This window comes from Syngnathus scovelli, chromosome 10 (assembly GCF_024217435.2).
Source record: "Syngnathus scovelli strain Florida chromosome 10, RoL_Ssco_1.2, whole genome shotgun sequence".
In the NCBI taxonomy this organism is placed as follows: Eukaryota; Metazoa; Chordata; class Actinopteri; order Syngnathiformes; family Syngnathidae; genus Syngnathus; species Syngnathus scovelli.
Window position 1 is genome coordinate 6,517,614 of NC_090856.1, and position 23,722 is coordinate 6,541,335.

The 23,722-nt window shown below is 42.4% G+C and overlaps 1 protein-coding gene across 1 annotated transcript in view; it reads left to right on the forward strand.

Annotated features, from left to right (window-relative positions):
* The window catches only part of insrb (insulin receptor b), a 49,548-nt gene that overhangs the window by 13,194 nt on the left and 12,632 nt on the right, over window positions 1-23,722 (forward strand). Inside the window, exons 2-4 of the mRNA XM_049727540.2 lie at window positions 3,135-3,683; window positions 19,240-19,448; window positions 19,525-19,658. Coding sequence (XP_049583497.1) covers window positions 3,135-3,683; window positions 19,240-19,448; window positions 19,525-19,658 — 892 coding nt within the window. The remainder of the gene's footprint in view (window positions 1-3,134; window positions 3,684-19,239; window positions 19,449-19,524; window positions 19,659-23,722) is intronic.

Genomic DNA, 23,722 nt, shown 5'->3' on the forward strand with positions numbered 1-23,722 from the left:
AACGGGGTTACCGGAGTTCATCGGGGAATAACAGCATGAGTTCATGCTAGCAGTACTTTTTTTTTTTTATGTTTTGCATCTTTGCTTCTATTTTCTGAGCCTGTGCAATCCAAACAGATTAGCGACACGTTTAAAAATGGCTGTAAAATGACAGCGTTTGCAAGCGGGGTAAGAAAAAGTGCGTATGTCTGTTTTACATTTGGAACGCATATTCAATTTGACCATTTAGGTCCGGTAAGTTAGCTGACAAGCTCCCCACCCCCCCTCCCCTCCCCTTGTGCCCTCTGTGAGGCCGTTTGTGTGCCCGCATTCATCGACGCTCATGTAACGGTGATCCACAGCGGCCCTCCATTCATGCATGTGATCACCAACCGTCCTGTAGGTCCCTTACGTCATACTGCGTTCCTGCTCGGGCTCGAGTTACACTTTCACCCCGTTCACTCCTCTCCGGGCCCCCTCCAGTCCTCTCAGGGCCCCCTCCTAGTTTCTCCTGCTCTTTTCCCCTTTTGCCAGCCACCCTTCTCCTCCACCACTCAATGTCTTCCTCACTCTTGTGTGAAACAAAAAAAAAAAACTTTTTTCATGCCAATTACCGTTTTAGAAAGTCTCGAAATAGTTTGTAGACTACTTCAACTACTTCTTGGAATTGGTTAATAAAAACATCAGACAGCATCACTGTGGAATTAATACCAATACAGTACTCGTGACAAGTAGGTTTAAATAAGAAAAATGGGAAATTACATCAAGTTACTATGTACATTCATTTCAATGTAAAGTTGACTTGCTCATCGGATTGGTTTCACTCCCATCCTGTAGGTGGCAGTCGTGCAAATTACAGTGGACAACAACCATACAGTTTATTCACTGCAGCTCCATCTGTTGGATCTGATTGATCACACCCCATTTTTTTTTTTTTTATATTTGTAATTATTGTTCATTTAAATGTAAGCACTTGATAATGTCTTTCACTTCTGGCCTTTCTAATTGACTAACAACAACGGCAGGGTAATCTTGTCTCACATAAGGGGATAATGCCTAAATCAATTTATAGAATGTGTGTTATCTCTTTCTCCTGTTACTCACAAACAAAACTTCATTTTGTGGCACACCCCAGCAGTACCATGGCCCAAAAAATATTCCTCAAATGTAGATCTGCCTCATATTCCTTCCTGCATTGAGCCATGGTGTGTTTTGAAGACCACTTTGAGGCACAGGGTGTTTTTCACTCTGGCCCTGCAGATGTTGTGCAGTTGCTTGTTGTGTTGCTCAACGGGTATCCAATTAGCTGCTGCAGGCTGACAGCGAGTGCTTGGACCCAAGGCCTGTTTGATGTGTCTGGGTGATAAGGCAGGAGGTGCACCGAGGTGTAATGTTGCCATTATCGCTGGGAATAACGCCAACTGCTGCAAGGAAGTGGTTTTGTTTTTCTGTGTCTTTTGCTTCCTTTTGCAGTAAGCATCTGACCAAGGCGCGTGTGGTTTAGGATTACTAGTGTTGTTTGGAACTATAAATAAACCGACGGGGTAGAACTACTCGTACTTAAGTCGAAGCACAGACACCTTGTATAGAAGATACTCTTTGAAATATAGAACTACAAATTGGATTCAGTCAAAAGACTAAAAGGATAGATTTTTTTTCAAGTTTTAAAAGTCTTCAGGAAAAGGGACGCAAGGGAGTTGTGACTTACTCAGTCCTTTGAATCATTTGACTTTTACGAGAAATATTGCAGTATTTTTGAGTCATGAATAGTTAGGTTTTACTGTCAAAACATGACTGGATGATTTCTGACCTGGCAACCCAGAGGGACAAGGCGGTCCAGCACAGGGCAAGAGGCCAACTTGCAAGGCGGACATCACAGAGCTTTTTGCACATTTTATACATTTCCTCCATTCACATGCACCCCCAGATGACAAAAGAGGTCACTCATAACCATGGCTGCTCCCATTTCGTAGCTACCAGAAAGTGCTGTAACTTTTTGAGGTCTAACTTTGAACTTTCTGCACAGTGACAAAATACAAGTCTGAAATGAGTCATGGCAGCATGTTGTTGTTGTAAACAACCTGCTTTTATTTGACAGTCGAGTGATTACGGGCTTTGCTGGCTCCAATCCATTTCGAAGTCTCTTAAACCAGTCCATTTATATGCTGCCGGTCAAAGTTTGTACTTGGGCTGTTGACATGTTTGTTTGGCTAACCATTAACAGAATGGGAAGTTAATAGGTAGCTTCCTCATGACGAATAATGTGAGCCACAACTACAAGCTGTACAGTTCCGACTGTTTTTATGTTTTTCGTGATTTATTTTTTTTTAAATAAAGTTTTGTGTAAAGTGGAAGATTTTAATTTTTTTTTTTGCTGCTGTTTTTGAAGCTAATTTTTTATTTATGATTTTGGAAAAGTGAAGAAACAGCAGCTTCCGTGCATCTCCCTAAGTGCAGTAACGACTGCTAATGAAATTGCTCCTCCTCTAACGCGATGCGTTTGTCAAAACAAATGTGGGTTTGTGTGTCGGTGTGAGTACACTACAGCTGAAAGAAAATATGAATAAGCGTGGATAAGCATTTAGCTTCCGGGCTACGCTTCAGTTAACCCTCTCATGGCTGCTGTGTCATTCAGATTCATGTCATACAGTAATATTTTTTTCACTGGACAAAATGTGCACCATTGAATTTTAATGCCTTATAGTTTTGCCATACTTAATTTAAGATGCCGTGAAGCAAATTTGTGTGCTGATCAGTGACAAATAAATTTTAAATTTTTATGATAATAATTTATGAGCTGCGGCCTTGCTGATGGCACGACCCTCCCGGGCATCACTATAATTCTGGCTGTCATTGAAACAACGCAACGACTCCCATCCCATTAAAGTATTTTAAAAAAAACAGCATGTCTTGATAATGAGTTTGTGAATGTCGATGTTTGATCAAGATTTTTTTTCTCCACACTACAGTTCTAATACAGTGAATTATGAGCGATCATTAATGTTCTCTGATAAGACCAACTTAAGATTTCCCGTTGCGTAATACGAGATCTCTTTCAAGAAAAGATCACATGGTCGTTAAACAAAAATAAATGTTATGCCAGTTCTTGGAACCTGCAACAAAAATGGTAACTCGTGTCATTTCTGTTTTTGCAGTTTGTCAAAGCAAAGACATCCGCAACAATGTGACCAACCTCCAGTCACTGGAGAACTGCACCATCATTGAAGGCCACCTGAAGATCCTGCTTATGTTCAAGACCAAAACCGAGGACTTTCGAGGCCTCAGTTTCCCCAAACTGCAAGTGGTGACCGATTACATGCTTCTCTTCCGGGTCTACGGCCTCGATTCCATCACCGATCTCTTCCCGAATCTGACGGTGATCCGTGGCAACAACCTCTTCTTCAACTATGCCCTGGTGATTTACGAGATGCTGCAACTGAAGGAGGTGGGCCTTCACAGCCTCATGAACATCACCAGAGGGGCTGTGAGGATTGAGAAGAACCCAGATCTTTGTTACCTGGCCACTCTGGACTGGTCCAAGATCCTGGACTCGGTCGAAGACAATTACATCGTGGAGAACAAGAACGACCGTGAGTGCGGCGACGTGTGTCCCGGCACGGCGCAAGGTCAGATCATTTGTCCGCAGAATACCATCAACGGCCACTTCAGGGGAAGATGCTGGTCCCAGAACCACTGCCAGAGAAGTAAGTGAAACTCCAAATATCGAAATCTTGATTTTCATTATTCCTGATATCCACGGCCCAAAAAAAAAAAAAGCCCTCTGATTAGCATTCTTTAACTGGAGCATGTGTGTCAGAGGAAGTGATTCATAATTACAGGCTGGCGATCTTCTTGAAGTCCCAAATGACTCAGGCCTTATTGTTGAGTCAGGGAACTGCGCAGTCCAAGGTAGGCATTATAGGAGAAGAGGACAGCGGGAAAGGCTAGTGCGCATAAACAGTATAGTACACATGTTTGTTGGTATTTTCTTTTCTGCCTTTAGTCCAAAAAAGAACTGCGGCTTTTCTCCTCGCTGCTGCCCGTCGGCCCGCCAGAGGTCCGGCCTGGCCAGTCAGTCTTTCCTCTCCTACCATAAACACAGAGAATGGCGTCTATTGTAAGACGCTCGGAGAGAATGCTTATTATTTTTGGAGAGCGATTATAGCTTGTGTTGTTTTTTTTCTCTCGTCCGCCTCTGTGTCTGACGGAGAGTTTGGTGTTCAAAGCGTAACGACCGCGGCCGTGTTTATACTTGAACTTCAACTGTCGCGGCCCGCATTTACGTTGGCTTCTTCGCTCTCCTTTCAGAAGGTTCTGGAGAGGAAGCAATACAGGAAGTGACCTTGTGTCTGCGCGTGCGCCTCCTGCGTCGTTACTGTGTAGACAGTTTACATGTCGAACTCAAATGGGTTTTAAAAACAAATAGCCGTGACGACTGAAGGAGAAGGGAAGGATGGCGGTTAAGAGGGGCGAATGTCGACTGATAAACACAAGCGTGTTTATGGTACGTCAAGAAATGTCTGTGCATGTGCGTTCATGTCTCCTTTGCCTCGGATTGGCCGGGAGAGGAGGTATGATGGGCGTCGTGTGATGGATAGACACCGGCGTAGTCAAAGCTGGAGCCATTTTGAGAACACGATGTAAGGAAGGGCACAATGTATGCGAGAGGGAGAGTGATAATAACTTACACACACATTTGAGGTGTTTGCGTTAAATGAAACAAACGTTGTGTGTCATTCTCAAGTGCCGCCGTTTCGCCTCAGTCGCTTTGAAAACGTTTTATTTTACTGCGCACAGGTGCAGGACAGATGAACATTAGATGCAACATTAAAGTTTGTGAGGGTGGAAAATGTGGGGTTGTTTTTTTTTTTTTTTTTTTTTTACAGTGTTTTAAGTTGCCTTAGGTGAGAAACGGGGAGAGCCTACGTTCCTCTGATCTTGCACATGCAGAAAAACCACGGCGTACTGTGTAAATACATCACTGTGAATCCAAAAATTTAATTTGGAACGAGAGTTAGGTTAGATAAATTTGATTTTAGTAATGGTTGCCATGTGTAATTTGACTGATTTCTATGTATACATTTCGTGGAAGGCTCACAGAATAATTGGGCTATGTAAACAGGATTTGCTGCCAGTGTACTACTGGACTGACGATAGATACACACCAACAGATGAATGAACAAATTACTCCGAGATAAGACATCACAGTCAGACTGCTGTTTGGATCAAACTTTGTGTGTTGCTAAAGCCTGGCACAACATGTTCTGCTTGCACAACTCAATAACACACGCACAAGCAGGAGGAGAGAATGTGTTACAGGTCAAAGTGAACTTTGTCTGTGCCTACGTGCTTTGTTGCCCGCTGTGATTGTTTTCCATCACTCACAGCCGCACTCTCTCTCTCTCTCTCTCTCGCACACACACACACAGTCACCCTCTTCAAAGTGACACTCTGTCAAGATGGTCTCTTGAATCCGACCCGAAGAAGCTCTCCACATACTCACATGAAGCTAATAGAAAGTGTTAGCCTAGAAGTTCACACTGTTCATTTAAAGAAGTACTTTTGCATCCCTCCTGTAATTTCGTGGAAGCTGGCTTTTCGAGTGTCTGATTAATGATACAGTTTTGTCTTGAAAGATTTTGGTTCATATTTTATCCAGTGTTGTCACAACAAACAAGGCTAGTTCATAGCTTATATATGATTTACCACAGTCAACCACAATTTCTTTTTTGATCCAGGTCAACATCGAATTGAAAGGTAACAATGCGATCAATTATATTGGGAATAATTTGTCTCAGATTCCTAATTTAGAGTCTTAGTTGGCAGTAAAATAGCTGTGACAACAGACACAGAAAAGCCAAGTCAAAATTCTTTTGTTCACAACAAGCTGCTCATATCGAGCGAACGGCAACGGAGCAGCGCAGGAAGTACTCGGAGTCCATTAATGAAAAAAAATCGCAGTGCCCTTAATAGCCGCTAACCACATTCTGGCAATCTGTTTTTTTGGGCTGTTTTGTCTGGTTCAAAAACTGCTGAGATGTGACAAAGCGAGGATGCTTCGGTTAGCCAAATTTGCAACTCCTTATTCTGACCTCTCCACGGACTGATATATTGCAGTTCAATTTTTCCTTTTGTGTTCTGGATGGCCTCTGCTGGCATTCACCTTTGGTAATGAAACTTATCTTCAATGTGGCACCTCATTAAGTGTTCGCTGCTATCAAATTAAACTAGCCGGACATTGTGGAAAAAAGACTTGGGGCCAGGACGGGGGTTGTTTCAGGTTTGAGCAAAGCAAAAATAAACTTTGAACTTTGGCTTCCACGGATGCAGCGACTACACACCCACACATTGCCACCAAGCGCAAGCAGCTGAAAAGACAAACAACAACTACTCACAAACATGAAACACTTTATTGTCAAATTGTCTCCATGCAGACAAAAACTCTCAATGAACTTTGATAAGCCGACATCGATTTATGTAGGCGCATCCTTGTTGGAGTGTAGTTTGCACCCCGCCCACTCTAACCCTCAGGGGTTCTGGAAAACTCTCCTCCAGCTCATCAATGGACTGGCACTTCCACATCCTGCTCAGTGTACGTGTGCGTAGACACGGAGAGCAGCGCTCCACACTGGCACACTGAGCCAAGTGGAACACAAACGTTCACACAAGCTGAAGTAGAGCACTCTCGCTGACGCCGCTGCCCACTATCCTGACAGACGATTGGCCGCTTGCGGCCATCTAAGTAGCCTATCGTGTCGAGAGGATGAGAGCATCTGAGGATACAAAGTGTCGGAACAAGAGGGAAAGCCGCCTTGGTTTTGAAGTGACACCCGTTTGGCACACGCTACATCTGGAGACGGACGTTAAATATCGTTCCCTAACGAGCGCCGTCGTTTGTTTTCCTACGTTCACGCCAGTGATGGTTTATTTATGTTCACACGCTTCTCTGTTCATCTGTGTAAATGTCTGAGCTGTTCAGGAAAAAGCTTGTCGGCAGCCAAGTGCCTGCTATGGCGTGGGCTGTCTGAGAGGACTTCCTCATTACTTCCTGCCTTTGTCCAGAGCACATCCTACTGCTGAGCTGTACAACTGGGCCCTGGGGGGAGGCTAATGGGCAGAGAGAGAGCGAGAGAGAGCAAGGCGCTGGGATATTACTTACATGCTATGAGAGACGGTGAAAGGAAAGACAACTCGTTTGCAGGAGCCCATTCACAAAACGCGCCGGCGGAAACGTTGACCCCGGGGATCTAGCTTCACCCAAACCCTGAAGTTGTCTGAAAATCCAACTATTCACATTTGATGAGGGGAGAGATGGCGTTTGTGTGTTGGAAAGGAATATAACACGAGACTCCCGCCGATCAAGTGAAGGGGATTGTTTTTCAGGTGTTTGGTCGGATCAGATGACCACCTCCTTCCGGCTTCGACATCGGCACAACATGCGCGGAAAAACGTGCATCGGTGAATTTACTACTCGTATCATTTTTAACAAGATGGATGGAATCGTCTCTTCTTTCTTTCTTTTTTTTTTTAACATTGTAAACCTAATTCCTTAACAACCCAGCATAAACTAAAATCTTACGTGAGCACTCAAAAGGCAGCGCTGGAAATCGACATTTCTAAATTTGATTTTCCTCAATTGAATCCTCATGTGACCTCTCCTTATTTGAAGTTCCATCCAAGCCGGAATTTTTTTTTCCACACTTCTCTTTCCAAACCCAACTCACTTCAATGAAAGTCATGTCCAAGAAACGCTTCTTCCCCTTGAACCATTGAACATGTTTTTCTCACTTAGCACTTATCAAGGAGCTCAGGCCTACTCGGAATATGTCTAAGGAATAAATAGAATTCGCAGTACACTGAGTCATTCACCCTTGGCTCTAATGCTACACACCGACAATTCTGTTCATTTCAATCCTTATTTGTCTCATGCATTTTGGGATGCGGGTGGTGGGAAGGACAGATACCGAGAAGTGTTAGAAGGAGAATGGGACCTTCGTTTGCACCACTGAAGCGTGTGTGTGTATGCGTGTGTGTGTGTGTTTTGACAGACTGGAAGAAATAATGTCTTCATTCAAGGTTAGACCTGCTGATAACTAATGATGACAGCAAATCATATTTATGCAGCAATATATAACTAAAACACACAAAACATGCCAGATTTCACTGCCGTCTATATCATAAAAATAACAACCTCACCATGTGTCCTTGTAACCCCAGTAGTTTATTTCAAATGTGTTATTTATTTTTAAGTCTGCTGACTTGTCTGCCTTTGGCTTACATTTATGGCATCAATTCACAAAGAATCAGTCTTACTTTTTTTATGTATATATTTATTATTATTATTATTATTATTATTATGCTCCTCATTCTGATTTATTTTCCCATAGAAAATTTGATTTTTTTTTTGTTGAGTCATGATAATTAAAATATAATTGCTGTTGATACTAAGACATAAAAATAGTGTTTTAATAGAAAAGAGGTGTCATTTTATTTCATATAAAAAAGTATACTATATATCCGGTATATATGCATGGAAAATAAATTAGATTTTTTTTTCAAATCAATTTGCAATTTATTTTAAAAAAAACCCGCATATTTTAGAGAACACTAAGATAAATAAAGCACGATAAAATAAATACAGTAAAAAGAAAATCAAACATTAATATCTACAGATATTAAAAATGATTTTAAAGCGCCACCAGTTTTCAATGATTGTACTCTGTTCGATTTTACATTGTAATGCAGTGTTGTTCAAATCCATTGTCCTCTAGCAGCGATGTATTTACACACGATCTAAACATTAACCACAAAGTAACAATAATCATTGCGGTTACCATTTATTAACCATCATTCATTATTGATTCAGTGTTAGCGTAGCGCCCGGCACATTAGAATTGCGACATAAGCGATGGACCAATATAAAACGTATGTTAGATGTGCTCCGTTGTACCACTGAAGAAAAATGTCCATTTTCTTTTTCCAATTGGAACCTTTGGTCTCTCTGCTGCACCTCTTTGATGAAGCGTCCACTTGAAGAAGTACCTTCTTCATCATTTTCTGTCGGTCGAGCCTTGACTGCATATATTGTGAATGTAAACTAGCACTTGAGAGGTTTGAGGAGGCAGCCAGCCGCATGCTCTCCCTCTACCGGAGTGCTCCCATGGCTGAAAACTAATGTCAAATCATAAATTCTACAAATTCCACTGGCTGCCGCTTGTGACATCTCCTCCACCCCCTCTCTCAACAAGTTGGAAGACAGATATAAAAGGTGCAGTGATAAATACTTTCCTAAATGCATCCATGTGTATGTGCGCGGAGGGTAGGGGAGCTGTGACAGTTATAAGACTGCAGTAAAAATGGTGGTTGCAGTTCTCGAGCTGCGCTCGTAGCACAGGACAAGGCTGCAGTCATGGTGGTAGTGAAGCCTTCCCCTGTACTGCCTTTGACATCCCGTTGCCCTTATGAGGAGATGGCGCTGCTAATTAGCGCACCAACAAACTTGGAGCGTCCAGCCGTCTGGAAGAACGGGTCACACTAAACAGGAAGATGAAGAATGAAATGCCCGTCATTGTCTTTTTTTTTTTCGCGGCTCCATTTCTCTTCCCCGTGGCTCCACCTTCTGGGAATGATCCTCCCTTTTTTGCACTTTCCCCCTTTTTTTTCTCCCCCCATCTGTCCCTTCACTTTGTGCTCTCTCTTTCTTTTGCTCTTTCTCCCCCCCTGTCCTTCCCCTCGCACGCTGTGGTATGCAGACATGCAGGAATTTCTGGGCCTCAAAATGATAGACCAAACTTGTCAGCCCTGGCTCCTGTTACTAAAGATGGCTGCATTTGCTCTGGCTTCCTGTGATTGGTGCGCAGGGAGCTCCGATCCATGTGATTGGTCCTAACCAATGAACATAGAGCTTAAGCTTGCTGACAAAAAGTATGATTTTCAGCTTTTGTGTTTGCTTAAGACACACATTTCACATGTAAGTCTTTGACTTACTACTTTCAATGTGGGTCATTGGAAAGGACTGAACGTAGGAGAAGCAATATTGTGATAAAATGATTATGCTGTAGAAGCAAACTAAACTTTGGATTTGATTGCATTCAATTTTCTTGTCTTGCAAGAAAAAATTGGTCAAATATTTTTAGCCAAAATGAGGAAAGACCCTGGGCGAATAGTAGACCAGACGTTTTTATTGGATGTTAATATGTACAGTAATACATGGCAGAAAATACCAAGTCATTATTTATCTAAAACTCTTCAATAGCTTCTTCAATAGATAATTGACATATTTAAAAAAAAAATCCCAAGCTAATGATTTTTATTTAATCATGTCTAAGATGTTTGAAAAACATCCTGTTGTGTTTTTACATGTGTGAAATGGTTACAAACTACAAAACTTGATTAACAATTACTCGATTATGAAAAAAGTTGTCGATTAATCGATGAATTTTACGACGCTAGTGGAATTCAATTCTAACGAAGGGTCTCTCCGTATGACTAATTGTTTTAGGAAGCGGCACTCGGTCGGAATGTCATGTTTGCACCTCCTAATATGGATCGGAGATGACAGTGAATGGCATCGAAGCTGAGCCCTTAAATAGGCTATGAGCTAAGCAAGCTATTCCCTTACAAGTGTGTGTGTGTGTGTGTGTCCGTGCATCACCAGACAGAATGACGTCCAGCCAAGCTAATATTTCTCATGCCTGCTCTCTCCAGGGCCTGACTCGAGTCTTGTGATGGCATTGTTGCAACTAAAAAAGATTTTGATGCACGTCAACCACACATACTGGACTCACAATGCCGACTATCCCTGTGGAGGTTTATATTAATTATCTTGGCGGAAGAATTGAGATCACAAATCATCAAGCCATGTCCAAAAAAAAAAAAAAACTGAAATATATTAGACGTTCTTGTGTGTGACCACGATTGCGATACCAATTCACGTGTTGTGTTCTTTGCAAGAATGTAAATGTCCAGATGGATGTCTTTTCAGTTAATCCATGTAGACGCCGCAAAGAGACGAGTGTTCCCTAATTGGCCGAAAAGGCTTGCGGCTAAAAGGAGTGCGGAGACGCAGGTGTGTCTTTTATTGGAAGGAGGTGTTATCCGTAGTTGAAGGGTTAACATTATCAGAGGTTTTATTTGTTTAAAAAAAAAAAAAAAAATCCACACTCCTCTCTCAGTTTCCTTTGCCAGAACATTTACATGGAAGAGGGCACTGTCTGGCACTCGAGGCTATAAATTCGGAGTTGGAGTTTAATTACCGGGGTTGAATACAGGACGGGATCTGCTTTTATTAGCCGAGTGATCGTTTTTTTTTTTTCCACCTGCTTCAGCCTAGTGGTTTAGAAATACTTGAAGTTGAACACATGTTGAATTTACGATCAAGGTTAGAAAAAAAATGAAAGTTAAACAACCTCGTGTTAAAACCTCTAAAGTCAAACACAATCAATCAAGCAGCCACTGATTATCTTAAGATCAATTTGCGGTTGCCGTCATAAAACCCGTCCAAGAAAAATGCAAGGAGACTCTTTAAGTCGTTCACTCCCGTTGACGGCTATAGACGATCCATGGCAATGAATGAGTTAACATTGCCATTGAAGTCTTGAAGCGAATTAAAAATAATCGCGGACTTCGATTAAGATCTCAAATATCAGTCGCTAATTTGCCACATATTGTTTTCAACATTGACAAAAGGTGTAAAAATGATCAAGCGCACTGTGATTAAAAAATCCTTGCTAGTACTTCTGCAGGTGTTCACCATGTAGGAGAGAACTGCAAATCTTTGCGCTCGTATAAAAATACAGCCATTGAAAAACAAAAGCAGTGACGTTCGGAAATGTCACGAAGCCTCTCGGCCACCCGCCGCGACTGCTGATAGTATCCATCACATCTACCTGTTTACCGTCGTCTCCTGTTAACTGCTCTCCCCCGGGGCCACCCGGCCTCTCTTGTCCACACTGATTCGATTTCAACCTCATTTGGACTTTTTCAAATCTTATTACACAGACACACACACACACACACACGCGCACGGCTGTTTACCTGCGGCTGTTCAATGCGGTGTGGCGATGAATGACATCTGCGATACAAATGGTGCGCTAAATAAAACAACCCAACCTCAAACGTCATCCATCCCACCTGAATCGTTTTTCAACACCTGTCGGGGTAACTTTCGGAAAATTCCAATATTCTCTTCGTAGGGAATATAAAATATTCGAAATTGTTGGAAACATCACAGTAAGGAAAAGCTTGCCTCGAGGCAAAAGGTCCTGCTTAACCTTTGGCTACTGTGTTTCAATGAACGGCTTTTTCTTTGTACGCCACACAGCTAGCTAGGCTTCCATCGACGTTGCGTGCCTGTTGACGCCTGAGCCCTAAAGGATAAGCAAGACCTCTTCACTCTCCTGACCCCCCCACCCCCCCCGTTCCTTACGCATGTGCTGTGTTCCTTAAGTCTATTGTCCCAATGTCCCCGTGTCCATGTATTATGTATGTACACACACACACACACACCAGTACAACCGGGTTGTCCTTTGTGCTCGGACTCTTCTCCTCCAGCAGTCACCCCGCTGCGTAAATCCCTCAGCCGGGGTTTGTTTTTCAATCAGGCCCCCGGGGGGATGCCATGTGCCCGAGTCTGGCACGAAGGCTGATTGAGGGCCCGGCCCGCTGCTAACCCCGTCGCCTTCCAAAGTCCACATTATCCACCATTGCCTCTCACACTAAAATTGCACTTCGTTCATCGAGACACACGAGGGTGTCTGTTTTCATCTGTTTTTAATTTTTATTAACCCACTTGGACAAAAACATGAAGTTGGAAGAGGATGAAAAGAAGACACTGGTTACATTTTTTACAGCAACTCCTGCTATGACTGTTAAGTATTGGAAGCTGAATTGTGTTAGCAAGGCATTACTGACTCATTGTGTGCTGGTAACTTTGCCGATGTTGTCGCTAGTTGAACTCAAAGTGTTCGAAGGGGCATTATTGCAAAATTAACGGAAACAAACCAGCACAGCAGATAAGGCTAACTTTGTTAGCGCACCTGATTATAAGGCGCACGTTTGAGAAAATTAATTTTTAAGCAGATGTCAAAATGACTAATCCATTAATCGACCACACAGCAATTAATCGACTCGTATCTTACTAATCGTGTAATTGTCGAATCATTTCTAACTAAAGATTCTCCAAATCTTCTGATTTCAGGCTCTCAAAAGTAAGAATGATCTGATTTCTTAAGTCTTTCATCAAATCAGACTGATTTATCTTTTGTCTTTAATCCTAATAAGACATTTGCAAACATCTGCTTTTACTTTGGAAAACAATGACCAGCAATCCTTCCAGCGCGATATTCCTGAGCTGTTGTTTCTTAATCACTAAACAATACCAAATAAACAAAAATAATTGTTTAATAAACAGTGATCAGTGTTATTAATACTTTGCAATGCGAGATGGGACATCAGATTGATAAGCCTGATCTGCGCAATTATTGCTGCCCTCGTCCCTCTCCCCCGAGGTTCCTCACCCTCTCCCTACCCTCAAGCTCAATACTTCTGTATTCTCTTGTGAATCACCTCTGCCCTGCATCACTGACCGTCTGTCTTTCATAGAGGCATCATTGTGCTCTCAATGTGACGGCAAGAGAGAGAGGTGCTGAAATCCGTCAAGTGCAGCCTTGCTGTTTATGCACCGCAAAGGAGACAAACATCTCCCTTTTACTCTCTGTTGGCAGTTCATACATTGTGCTTGCGGCAAATCTCCTTAGTCCGACAGTTATTGGAATTAAGATTTTAATTAGGGAAGGGTTTTAGATCAGCGCACGCTGCATTAGCATGATCAACAAAGGCTTGTTTGAGGGGCGGAATGGCAGCATGGCACGAGTCGGCATCCTGCAGCCACATCCGTCCTGTCAAATTAACAACAAAGAGAACCTTGCTGTGTTTTCTGTCCACAAAATTATTAAGCTAGACTTGGGGTTCAACTATATTACCATTTGTTTGAGGGTTGATCTAGAACACAGCTGTCAAAGGCAAGGCTCGGGGACCCGATACGGCCCGCCACACAAATTGTGCATCGAATTCATGTCAATTTCAAATTATTTTCCCTTTTAAAAAATAGAGATATTGTTAGCAATTTTTGTTACCATTCATTTTTTTAAAATAATTTTTAATTCTAAATATTTGATTTCAATATTTCATTTTTAAATATTTTAACAATTTTTATTAGTTTCTGTTTTGAAAACTACTTATTCAGCAGTTTGTTATGTAGCCTATACTATGTATACAATATGAGACGTTCATACATTTATTTGGGTTGACAATTTTAATGGCCCTTTGAGGCAAACTATGACTATGATACGGGTTAGGGATGTCAAACTTAGAACAACGAAGCCAAATTCTCTCGATTTTTCCAGATCACCAAAATGTCTCCCCCATTTCAAGTGACGCTTTAAATGCTTTACAAGGCATGAATGTTCTTGGCCTTAGGGCTTACCGTGGTGGTCTTGGGGTCACAGGTTAAGGGTGTGTGAGTGTGTGGTTTCCTGCTATAGCCCAAAACAAAGATTCTCAAGCGTCACATGTGAAATATATACAGCACCTTTTGTTATTGTTTCTCTGTGTTATGGCGGTAAGTTTCCCTCCTGCCTCTGACAATAAACGGCCTTCCTGAGAACTTCCTGGAGGTGAATGGAGGAAGGAGACAAATCTGTCTGCTCGAATGCTTGGGAATCCGTTTTTTTTTTCCTTTTGAGGAAAGTTTGATTGCTCTCTTTGGGATTATCCCATCATTCACAGGCTTTTTATGTTCCGTTCTGCAACTCCTTAATGGTTCCAACACTACAGTCTCTCAGCATCACCTGCTCAGCTCAGTGTTCATAAACGCACATGCGCGTCAGTTTATGTTTCCCTCTGTAAATCTGCTCGGTATGGTGTTGTGAATATAAAATAGATCAGCTAGGCGCTGCATTGCAGGTTCTTTCAGACCAGCTTCTTTCACTCAAAATAGCTTCATCGGACTACTTTTACGATAGTGTAATGAGATATTGGCGCAATTGTTTACAATACTTGGCCAAGAAGGTCAGAAGGAGTGAGCGTTAATCTTTACATCTCGGTATTCCGAAATTCCCTTTTCTGTTTTCTTGTGAGACAAAATATGGTGTTGATTGCACTTCTACGGGAGGTTGGGAGTTTTGGAAAGAAATGACGAGGGCGGGTTAGCAACGACAAATGTGTGTCGGGGTCGAGGAGAATAAGGGAGTGGCGAGGAGGGCCATCATTGCGGCACATCGATTTTACCTCTACCCTTAGCGTCTGTAATGAGATCTAGCGGCTGTGGTTTTCTGGAAGAGCAGATTTGTCACCTGCGGCAAGACACTACAGCTGAGCGGGGCGGTGGGAGGTTGGTCAAGAGGGAGGGGGAGGATGCGAGTGAAGGAAATACAGCACGCTAAAGGAGTAGAGAGCTTTGGGATGCTTTCAAGACGAACATTATGACGAGGGGGAAATCTAAGCAAATGCAGGTTGAGAGCAGATAGCTAATTACTGCAGACAGTCTGTGTCTGGAATCATCTCCATGGTAACAAGATGGGCCGGCGGGGCCGACCAGTGTGCAGGAAGACACAGAAAAGGAAATCAATGAACACACAGACAAAGCCAAGCAAAAAGCCACGCTCCATTAAGCTGCACCTCACTTTGATAGCGTCTCTTATCACACACGGTTTATTTCACCAGGTCAGACCGATCTGCCTTTTGAAGTGTGCGCTATTGTTTGCACATTGGCTTGAGGTTAAACTTGTGAGCCAAATGTTGCTGCTTTCCATTATACAAATGACACGGCGTACGTAACGGGAAGATTTAGCATCAACGCAGAGAAATGAGTCGCTAGTGTTCACGAAGGTTAACAACTCGGCAGGTCGCGGCATGAATGCAGTTATGCGGACGAATTGTGTGCCAAATATAAAAGCGAAAAACGAAACTATTCATAACTAAATACATCCATGAAGGGCTTTTTATTCCTAATGTGAACATTTTTTCTTCTGATACTGCCTGCAGTGGTTTTTGGATTAATGTGACAGATAAATGTGGTAATGTTGAATGTCGAAATAATTCAGCATAATAAATTAATTCCGCACAGTTCAATTAAACAAAAAAGCAAGAATCAAGAATATTGTAACTCATCAAATTCCCTTTGTATTTCCTACACAACTGTTTTTCTTTGCTTTACTGCTCAAACAGATTGAAACTTTGACACACACCATTCGTGAACCACTTAGGACGCCTTGTTTGGAAGGTCGCTTGCATAATAGTCACTCTTTGTGTGTCAATAACCCTGAGCGAGGGAGTGGCCGCTACGCTGGGAAAAGAGTCGCGCTTTTCCATTTGAATGCAGGCGAGGCTCTCCATGCAGGGAATGTGGTTGTTTTGGTCTAGGGACAATAAACTAGATGATACATAGATAGTGGTTAAACTTGCTGACAAATAGGATGACATCTGACTGACACGTGTTTGGGAGTTGTGCGTAAGAAAGTGGAGCGTGGGTGTAACTGTAATTTTTGGGGGAATGCTAAGCACTAGTTATTCAAGAGAGGCGCTTGTTCGAGTCTTATTTTGTTTGATAATGCTTCTATAGACTCGGCAAGGAGGGTATACCCCGCTCCCCCCTCCCTGAGATGTTTTTGTTTACACCGTCTCTCTCCGCACTCTCCCGGCGAACATCTTACATCAAGTCTCCAAAGCATTTATAGCAAAGCTTTTAAAGCTTAGGACTCCCACCGTGGCCAAATATAGTCAACGTGAATCCAGCAGCTTTGTGTATGCGGACAGCCATTTGCTTGTGTTTTCCAGAGTAAATGGCTCTTGGGCAAAAACGTGTTAGTTATTGTTCCCAGCTCTTCGCCTGCAGACAACACTGCCAATTAAAGGGGCGGTTTTATATGTTAAGAGCAGGAAGTGTTGCCGTGTGTGGCCGCTTGCTATTGGCTGTCCGGCCTTTCCCATGTTCTGTTGACTGAGCAGCCGGGGCTCTTTACTGCCGCCAGCCTGATGAAAGGTAAACACCATAAACCTTTGATCAAGCTTTGAGTTTAAAACCTTTACTGGAATTGCACGTGGATAAATTAGCGCGTGACACCCAGATTTACACGTGTATGTTTGTTTACCATAATGAGCAACAAAGCTCCCCTTGGAAATCCCTACTTCAGTGTTGCGAAAGCATTCACCCATCCGTTCCCTCTCCGCTCCATCCCCCATCCGAGGCAGCATAAAAACAAAACGAGGCGTATGAATGAAAGTGGGAGGGGTTGACTGGCCTAGAAAGGCAGGCAGATAGAGAGTTAGATAGTGGTGCAGGGTAAGGCTGTGGCAGAGAGGAGGAGGCCCGGAATGAATGAGCGAGTTGAATTGAACGGAGCATGTTTGGCATAGCAGCGAGCTTGTGTAGCTCGGCAGGAGTGCGTGGTGGGTCTAGATTTTAACATATCGCAGGAGACGACAACACATTTCATGACCTTACATGAATGAATTCGAAGGAAAACCGAGTCTTGTAACGTTTGAATTGCTCATGAGCGGCGGGGGTCTCTGCAAGCTTGTTGACTCCGCTGCCCCCTGCCTGCCAGAGCAAGGCCAGGGTTAACCCTGGGCGTCTCTCCTGCCTGACATGGAAGGGGCCATTGAATAGCTGCCTCCCCCATCCAGCAAACACATTGGCTAAGACTGAGGGTGGATCTAGGGCTCGAGCAGTACTCCGGCATGGAGTCCCAACTGGAGCCGGATTGCGAAACGCAGCTTGTACACAAGTACTGCAGACAGTAGGGACGGGGAGGGCGCAGCATTTTTCTCAGTCTAGCACAAGTTGCGGCTTTTGTAGCTGAGGAAGAGAAAAAAAAAATGCAGCGACCCCTGCTTTAAACTTCAGCAGACGCTCCGTGGTTCCGCTTCGCCACCCATTCCTTTTCTCATTGTTGTTTTTTTACTCTAGCCTTCTCTCCCCTGCCATGACCCCATCTGTCCTTTGCTTTTGCACAGGCAGCACAACAGGCAGCCCTCCCGTGTGGTAGAGGGAGGGGAGGGGGGGGGGGAGTCCTAACTGTATCTTTGGCAATGAGTGCTCATGTGAGCCACAATGAGTTGGCATCCCACAGAGGCTCGCGAGCATACACTGCCACTATTGTGCTATAGCTCATTTACTGTGTTACGCACTCCTAAACAAGCTTTTTTTTTGTTCAAATGTTTTCAAATTCTATAGGATGAATTGTGACCTCAAAGGTCAACCACGATCTTTTCACCTGAGTAGTGCTGAAATGAACCACACCAGTCAGTTATGATTCAATCCTTTGTCCCAGTCAAAACTGGCTAACGTCCAAGTTTAGCAAGCCAAGGGGAAATGGAAAATGGAAACGGGGAGTAGAAACAAAACAAAAATTAAACTGACAAATTGTTGGATTTGTTTCTTCTCTTTTGACTTTTACCTCCATTCTTTTCTGAAGATAAAAATATTGAAAGTTGGGACCATCCCTGGGCCTTAGAGGCAGAGTTTTTCTTTGCACAGCATCTAACAGCAAATATTATTCTCTTGATATGACTTAGATCTTGGAAGTGTAGACATTTTTCATGACTTCTTTGTCCAAACTCAAAAGTACCAGCAACAAATGTTAAGCGTCTTGTAGGAACAATAAATGAATGCTGATATGTAAAGTTCCAAAACTTTGCCAAGTTTATTGTTGGTGCTTTGTTACCTGAATAAAATGGAGCCTTGCTTCCCTTGTTGTCATTTCCTTAGCATCCTTATTTTGTTCCCAGCCAGTCAGTATGCACATTTGGTAGAAAGGTCAGCGGCCAGTATGAGATGTAATGAGTCTGGATTGATCCGCAGATGAGGCAATGACCGCCCGTTTATTAGATCATTACAGGGCACTGGTTGAACCTGAAGGCTAATCCAATCACATTGACACGTTGGCTCTCGGACCAAACGCCGTTTCCCGATAGGTCAAATGAAACTTGACACAAGCCGATGACATATAATGTTCAGGCCATTGGCAATTAAAGTTGTCTCCATGGCGCTGCATGCACACCCAAGGCTGTGAGCAATCTAGTGGTCATTCAATTGCATGTTTGCATGCAAATTGTAGCTGGTCCAAATAATTAGTTTTAGCGTGTAATACATTTGGGACATTTTTGGTAACCATAATATCTGAGTGCAGTGCAGATACAAAACTCAATCTTACGAGTGTCCAACCACTTTTTTCTTTCTCCCCCTCTGCTTCTTTTTAGTGTGCCTGGACCGCTGTAAGCACGGCGCATGTAACCTCCAGGGCCAATGCTGCCACGACCAGTGCTTGGGCAGCTGCTCGGAGCCCGGGAATGCCAGCAGCTGTGTGGCCTGCAGGAACCTCCAGCACGGCAACACCTGTCTGGAAAAATGCCCCCCTGGATACTACGTCTTTCGGGGATGGCGATGTGTCAGCTTCTCCTTCTGTCAGGTTGGTTGTTGCTATCTCACCCATGTAGCCCTGATGCACTTCCTTCCAGATGAACAATATTTGCTGCTCCTCACAGGCGCTCCACAACCAATGCAAGGAGACCAAGAGGTTGAACCCGGGCCGGGACTCTGGTTGCTATGAATACGTCATCCACAATGGCGCCTGCATTCAAGAGTGTCCTTCTGGATACACCCCTATAAACTCCTCCATGTATGTGTGACACACACACACACACGCACGCATGCACACGCCACCATCAACTTTATTGATAGTGGCGACTGGCACATGATATCAGTTGCCCAACACCAGCAACTCATGCAGGTGCCACACTCCCTCCCATTCGCACACAAGCAGTGATGACATTTAGAAGCTGATCAAACACAAAGGCCGATCCCCCCCCTTAATTTTGTGGAGCGTTTACTCGAAATCATTATAAGGAAATTTAATAATGTCAAAAAAGTAAAGGCCAAATCATCACCCTCATGTTTGCCTCTCCACCAATCTTTACTTCAGACAGCTAATTACGTATAATACCGCCAATTATTTCCAGTGATTTTTATTCTGTCTGGAAGTGTTTAGTAGTATTTTTTTTTAAATATTGAATATTGTGTCATCTTAATTAGGGTGACATGATGGCCGCAGAGTTGGCAAAAGCCATAACCAAAAGTTTGTCACTTTAACTTCAAATTATTGCCGCCATAAACGCACCATTACCAACATAATCATCATTGGGAATCAATCACACGTGTAAATGAGATCTTCTAACAGTGACAAGTTGTTTTTAATGTGAGCATGTAGTGAAAGTAACCACTCCCAGTTAAAGTAGTTAAAAGTCTCTCAACTAGCTAGTAAATGTAAATTACCTCGTGTTAACATTTGTAGTTTTTGGCCAAGCTTTGCTTACTTTGGAAGCTGCCAGAGTCATTTTGCTGCCAATAACTGATTAATTTCCTGTTTGAAAGATTACTCAATGACTTGGAACCAGTTCACTTAGGCGGCTTAAGTGTGATTATTTCATGTGAAGCAAAAGTATAAAGGGTTGACATTATTATTATTTTTTTTCTTCATTATTTTGGATTTAATCAGAGTTGACGGTTGCTGTGGTCAGCATAAGCGATGCAGATGTAGTCCAATTTATTGTACATTCTTTGGAGAAAAGTGAGCGCATAGGCAAATTGCATCGTTAAAAAGATCTGACATTAGTTATTCTGCATGTTTTGAAGAGCACATCAGTGGATTTTCTATTTGGAATAGCCACTAAAAGAGGAGAATTGTTCCAAAACATTCACACAGGTTTGGAGAGGAATACGAAAACATATTGGGTAAAGTCCTCCAGTTGTCCCTTTGTGGCTCGGAAAATTTGACATGCAGCAAGTGGCAGGCCAAGATGAGTCTTTAGTGGGAAGAGAAGTGATTTTATTTATTTTTTTTGTCCGTGCAGAGAAATAAGTGGGGTGTGGAAAAGGAGGAGAGATGGAAGAGGGGAATTCAAAGGACAGCGCTTTGTATTTGTGTTGTATCTCTATCATGTGGCTAAATAATTAAAGATATTACCCATGTGCAAGCACTTCTACAATTTTCCACAGTTGTGTGTTGACATAAACATTTTTATTTGCTGAATGAAAACAAAACACTCTGAGCTTTTAGTACGGCCAATGAAAACTGCTAAGGACATTTCAAACCCCCTATAATGACTTTTTTCACCATGTGTGTAGGAGAGTGGGCGATTTATTTTGCATTAAGAGTCCCTCTTACTTTATTATACCGTTTTATTCCTGTCCCCTTTTTTTATGACAAAAATGTTATATTTTTTTCAATATAATGTACACATTTTACGGTTGGCTTCTTATCCTCCCTCTGCTTTTTTTTTGTGGAGACCAGCACAAACCCGTGTGACCCAAATCCACAACACCAGTCACGGAAGAATCCAGTCAGAGTGCTTTGTTCACAAAAAAAAAAATTGGTCAATAGCGGTCGGGAAAACAGGGAGAAGAAAGCAACCAAAATGACAGCATTAAACATGACTTAACGCAGGCTACCCGTCATCCTTATGGCCACTGGCGATTCTTCCTGACTAGCATGACACCGGAACAGTTGGCCAAACGTTTTTGAGACCGCGCAATTGCGCTGACTGCTTTAAATGCTTCCCTGCTTTTTTCTCTTACTTCTTTTTTAGAGCTCCGTTGCTCGTACACCTCCAGCACTCGCTCGATAAAAGTCAACCAGTGCAATTGAAAAATAACATTGAAATCATCTGCTTCCGCCAGACCTGCATGCACTTTTCCAGATGCTTCCACCAGACACCGTTGCCCAAGTCACCGGGTTCAACCGGACAGATAAACACTGGCCCTTTAAGAGGCGCTCTCCGGCCCGAGCTTGCTGTCTGCCTGTGTGTCTGTGTTTTTCACTACGACGGGCCAAAACGTTTTCTCTTTCTACATCGCAACTAGAGCGTTACTTCTGAAGGAGCTGAATATATGATTTTCCGTGTGGAAAGGGGAGGGTGGAAGAAAATACCGGAGATTGGCCTCCTACCGTTGTTTAGTCGCAATTATTACATAGTGTTTCCACTTACTAATAAGTCATGAGCGGAAACAGTGGTGGAAATTCCTTTTTTAAGGATTCATGAAACTATAATGGGCCATTTGAGCCACTCGGGGATGATCCCCACATGACTTCCATCGTCCCATTGAATTTTGTCTTCTTCTGTGTGCTTCCCAGGGAAATGACTTGCTAATAACATTTGCATGAACATAATATTAAATGGCAATTAGCGTCCACATTCCTTAAAAAGCCCTTAGCATCCTTTGTTCGCCGTAAGCAGCATCTCTCATTTTTATGGCGAGACTTGTTACATTTATAAGAGCAAAGGTCATTACTGGAGATTGCAGTCTGGTGGTAGAAGTTTAAAATACTGCAGTTTCGATTCGAGGCAGAACTTTAGAGGTAAAGCTGTCAAGTGTTTAGTCAGAATTAAAGAGCAGGATTATGTTTCTTTTGAGAGAGCTCATTTGTGAATGAAACGTTATCCTCTGTGCGGTTGTGCATGCATGCACGCACGCGCGTGTGTGTGTGTGTGTCCTTCGATGAAGCTTGCCTTTTGTGAATGGGTTTCCTGAAAGGAGGCATTATGAAGACCTCCTTTCCCAAGGCATGCGCGTGTATGTGATTACGTACGGAAGGACGTGTCTGCAGTGAGAGAACGTCGCTCGCACATCTCAGTGAAACTAAATGTCCGTTGGGGACTTGAGATTGTGTCTCACTTTGTTTTGTTTCTGCATCCATATGTGTTTGTGTTTGTGTGTGTGGAGGATGAGGAGCATCACTCCTGTATCCTTCACTGTTCAAGAAAACCAAAACAGTCTCATGCGGTATATTGACCTTTAAATATTTACCATATTAATTAATCATTTTGTTCGGTGTATTTTGGTTATATCTTGTTCAACTAACCTCTGCCCTGTGATTTTTTTAATGGACATAAGGGCCATGTCACTCATGACTGAATGAAGTTAAAAAAGTTGAATTTAAAAAAAATTAAAAATTAAATTAACTAATAATTTGTCAAAAATTCAAATAGTTTTTAAAAGCAAATTGTAGATTTTGCTTACTACAATAATTCAATTAACCAATTATTTAATAAATTAAATACAGGAAATGAAGGATTTTTTTAAAATAAATTCTTCACATTGCTGTTTTTATTCTAATTTATAGTGAATTATTTAACCATCTTTTAATGACATACTTATGTGAGAAAAAAATAAACACAGCTTCACTAATACATCAACTCAGCTTTGCTTAGAAAGCACAACTGCAGCAAAGTATTAATGAAATATTTAAAAAAGAAATATTAACAAAAATCTGAATGCTGAATAAAGAACAGAGAGGGATTAATGACAAAATCACCTGCACGGTTTTCTATGCAATTTAAGTGGAAAATGTTTTCAGTATAATTGCACATTTGAAATGTATTTTAAATTAAAGTGGACATGTAAACTACTACTACTACCTATTCCATATTATTAAAGATGGAACATTTCTGTCTTTTACAGGCAGTTAAAAAAAAAGGTGCTTTGAATAGCTCTGTACACTCTGGGCCTTGTTGTGATGGAAGTGCTGTGTCATTGCCGCTTCCAACACATTCCTGCTTCATTCCGTTTGGTCATCTCCCATTCTATGTCCAATCAGTCTGCACACTTTGGGCATTTGTGGTTTTTGCTTTCAGTGTTCAAAAAACAGCTTAGTTGTTTTGTCGACCTCAGGCGCAACATTTAAAA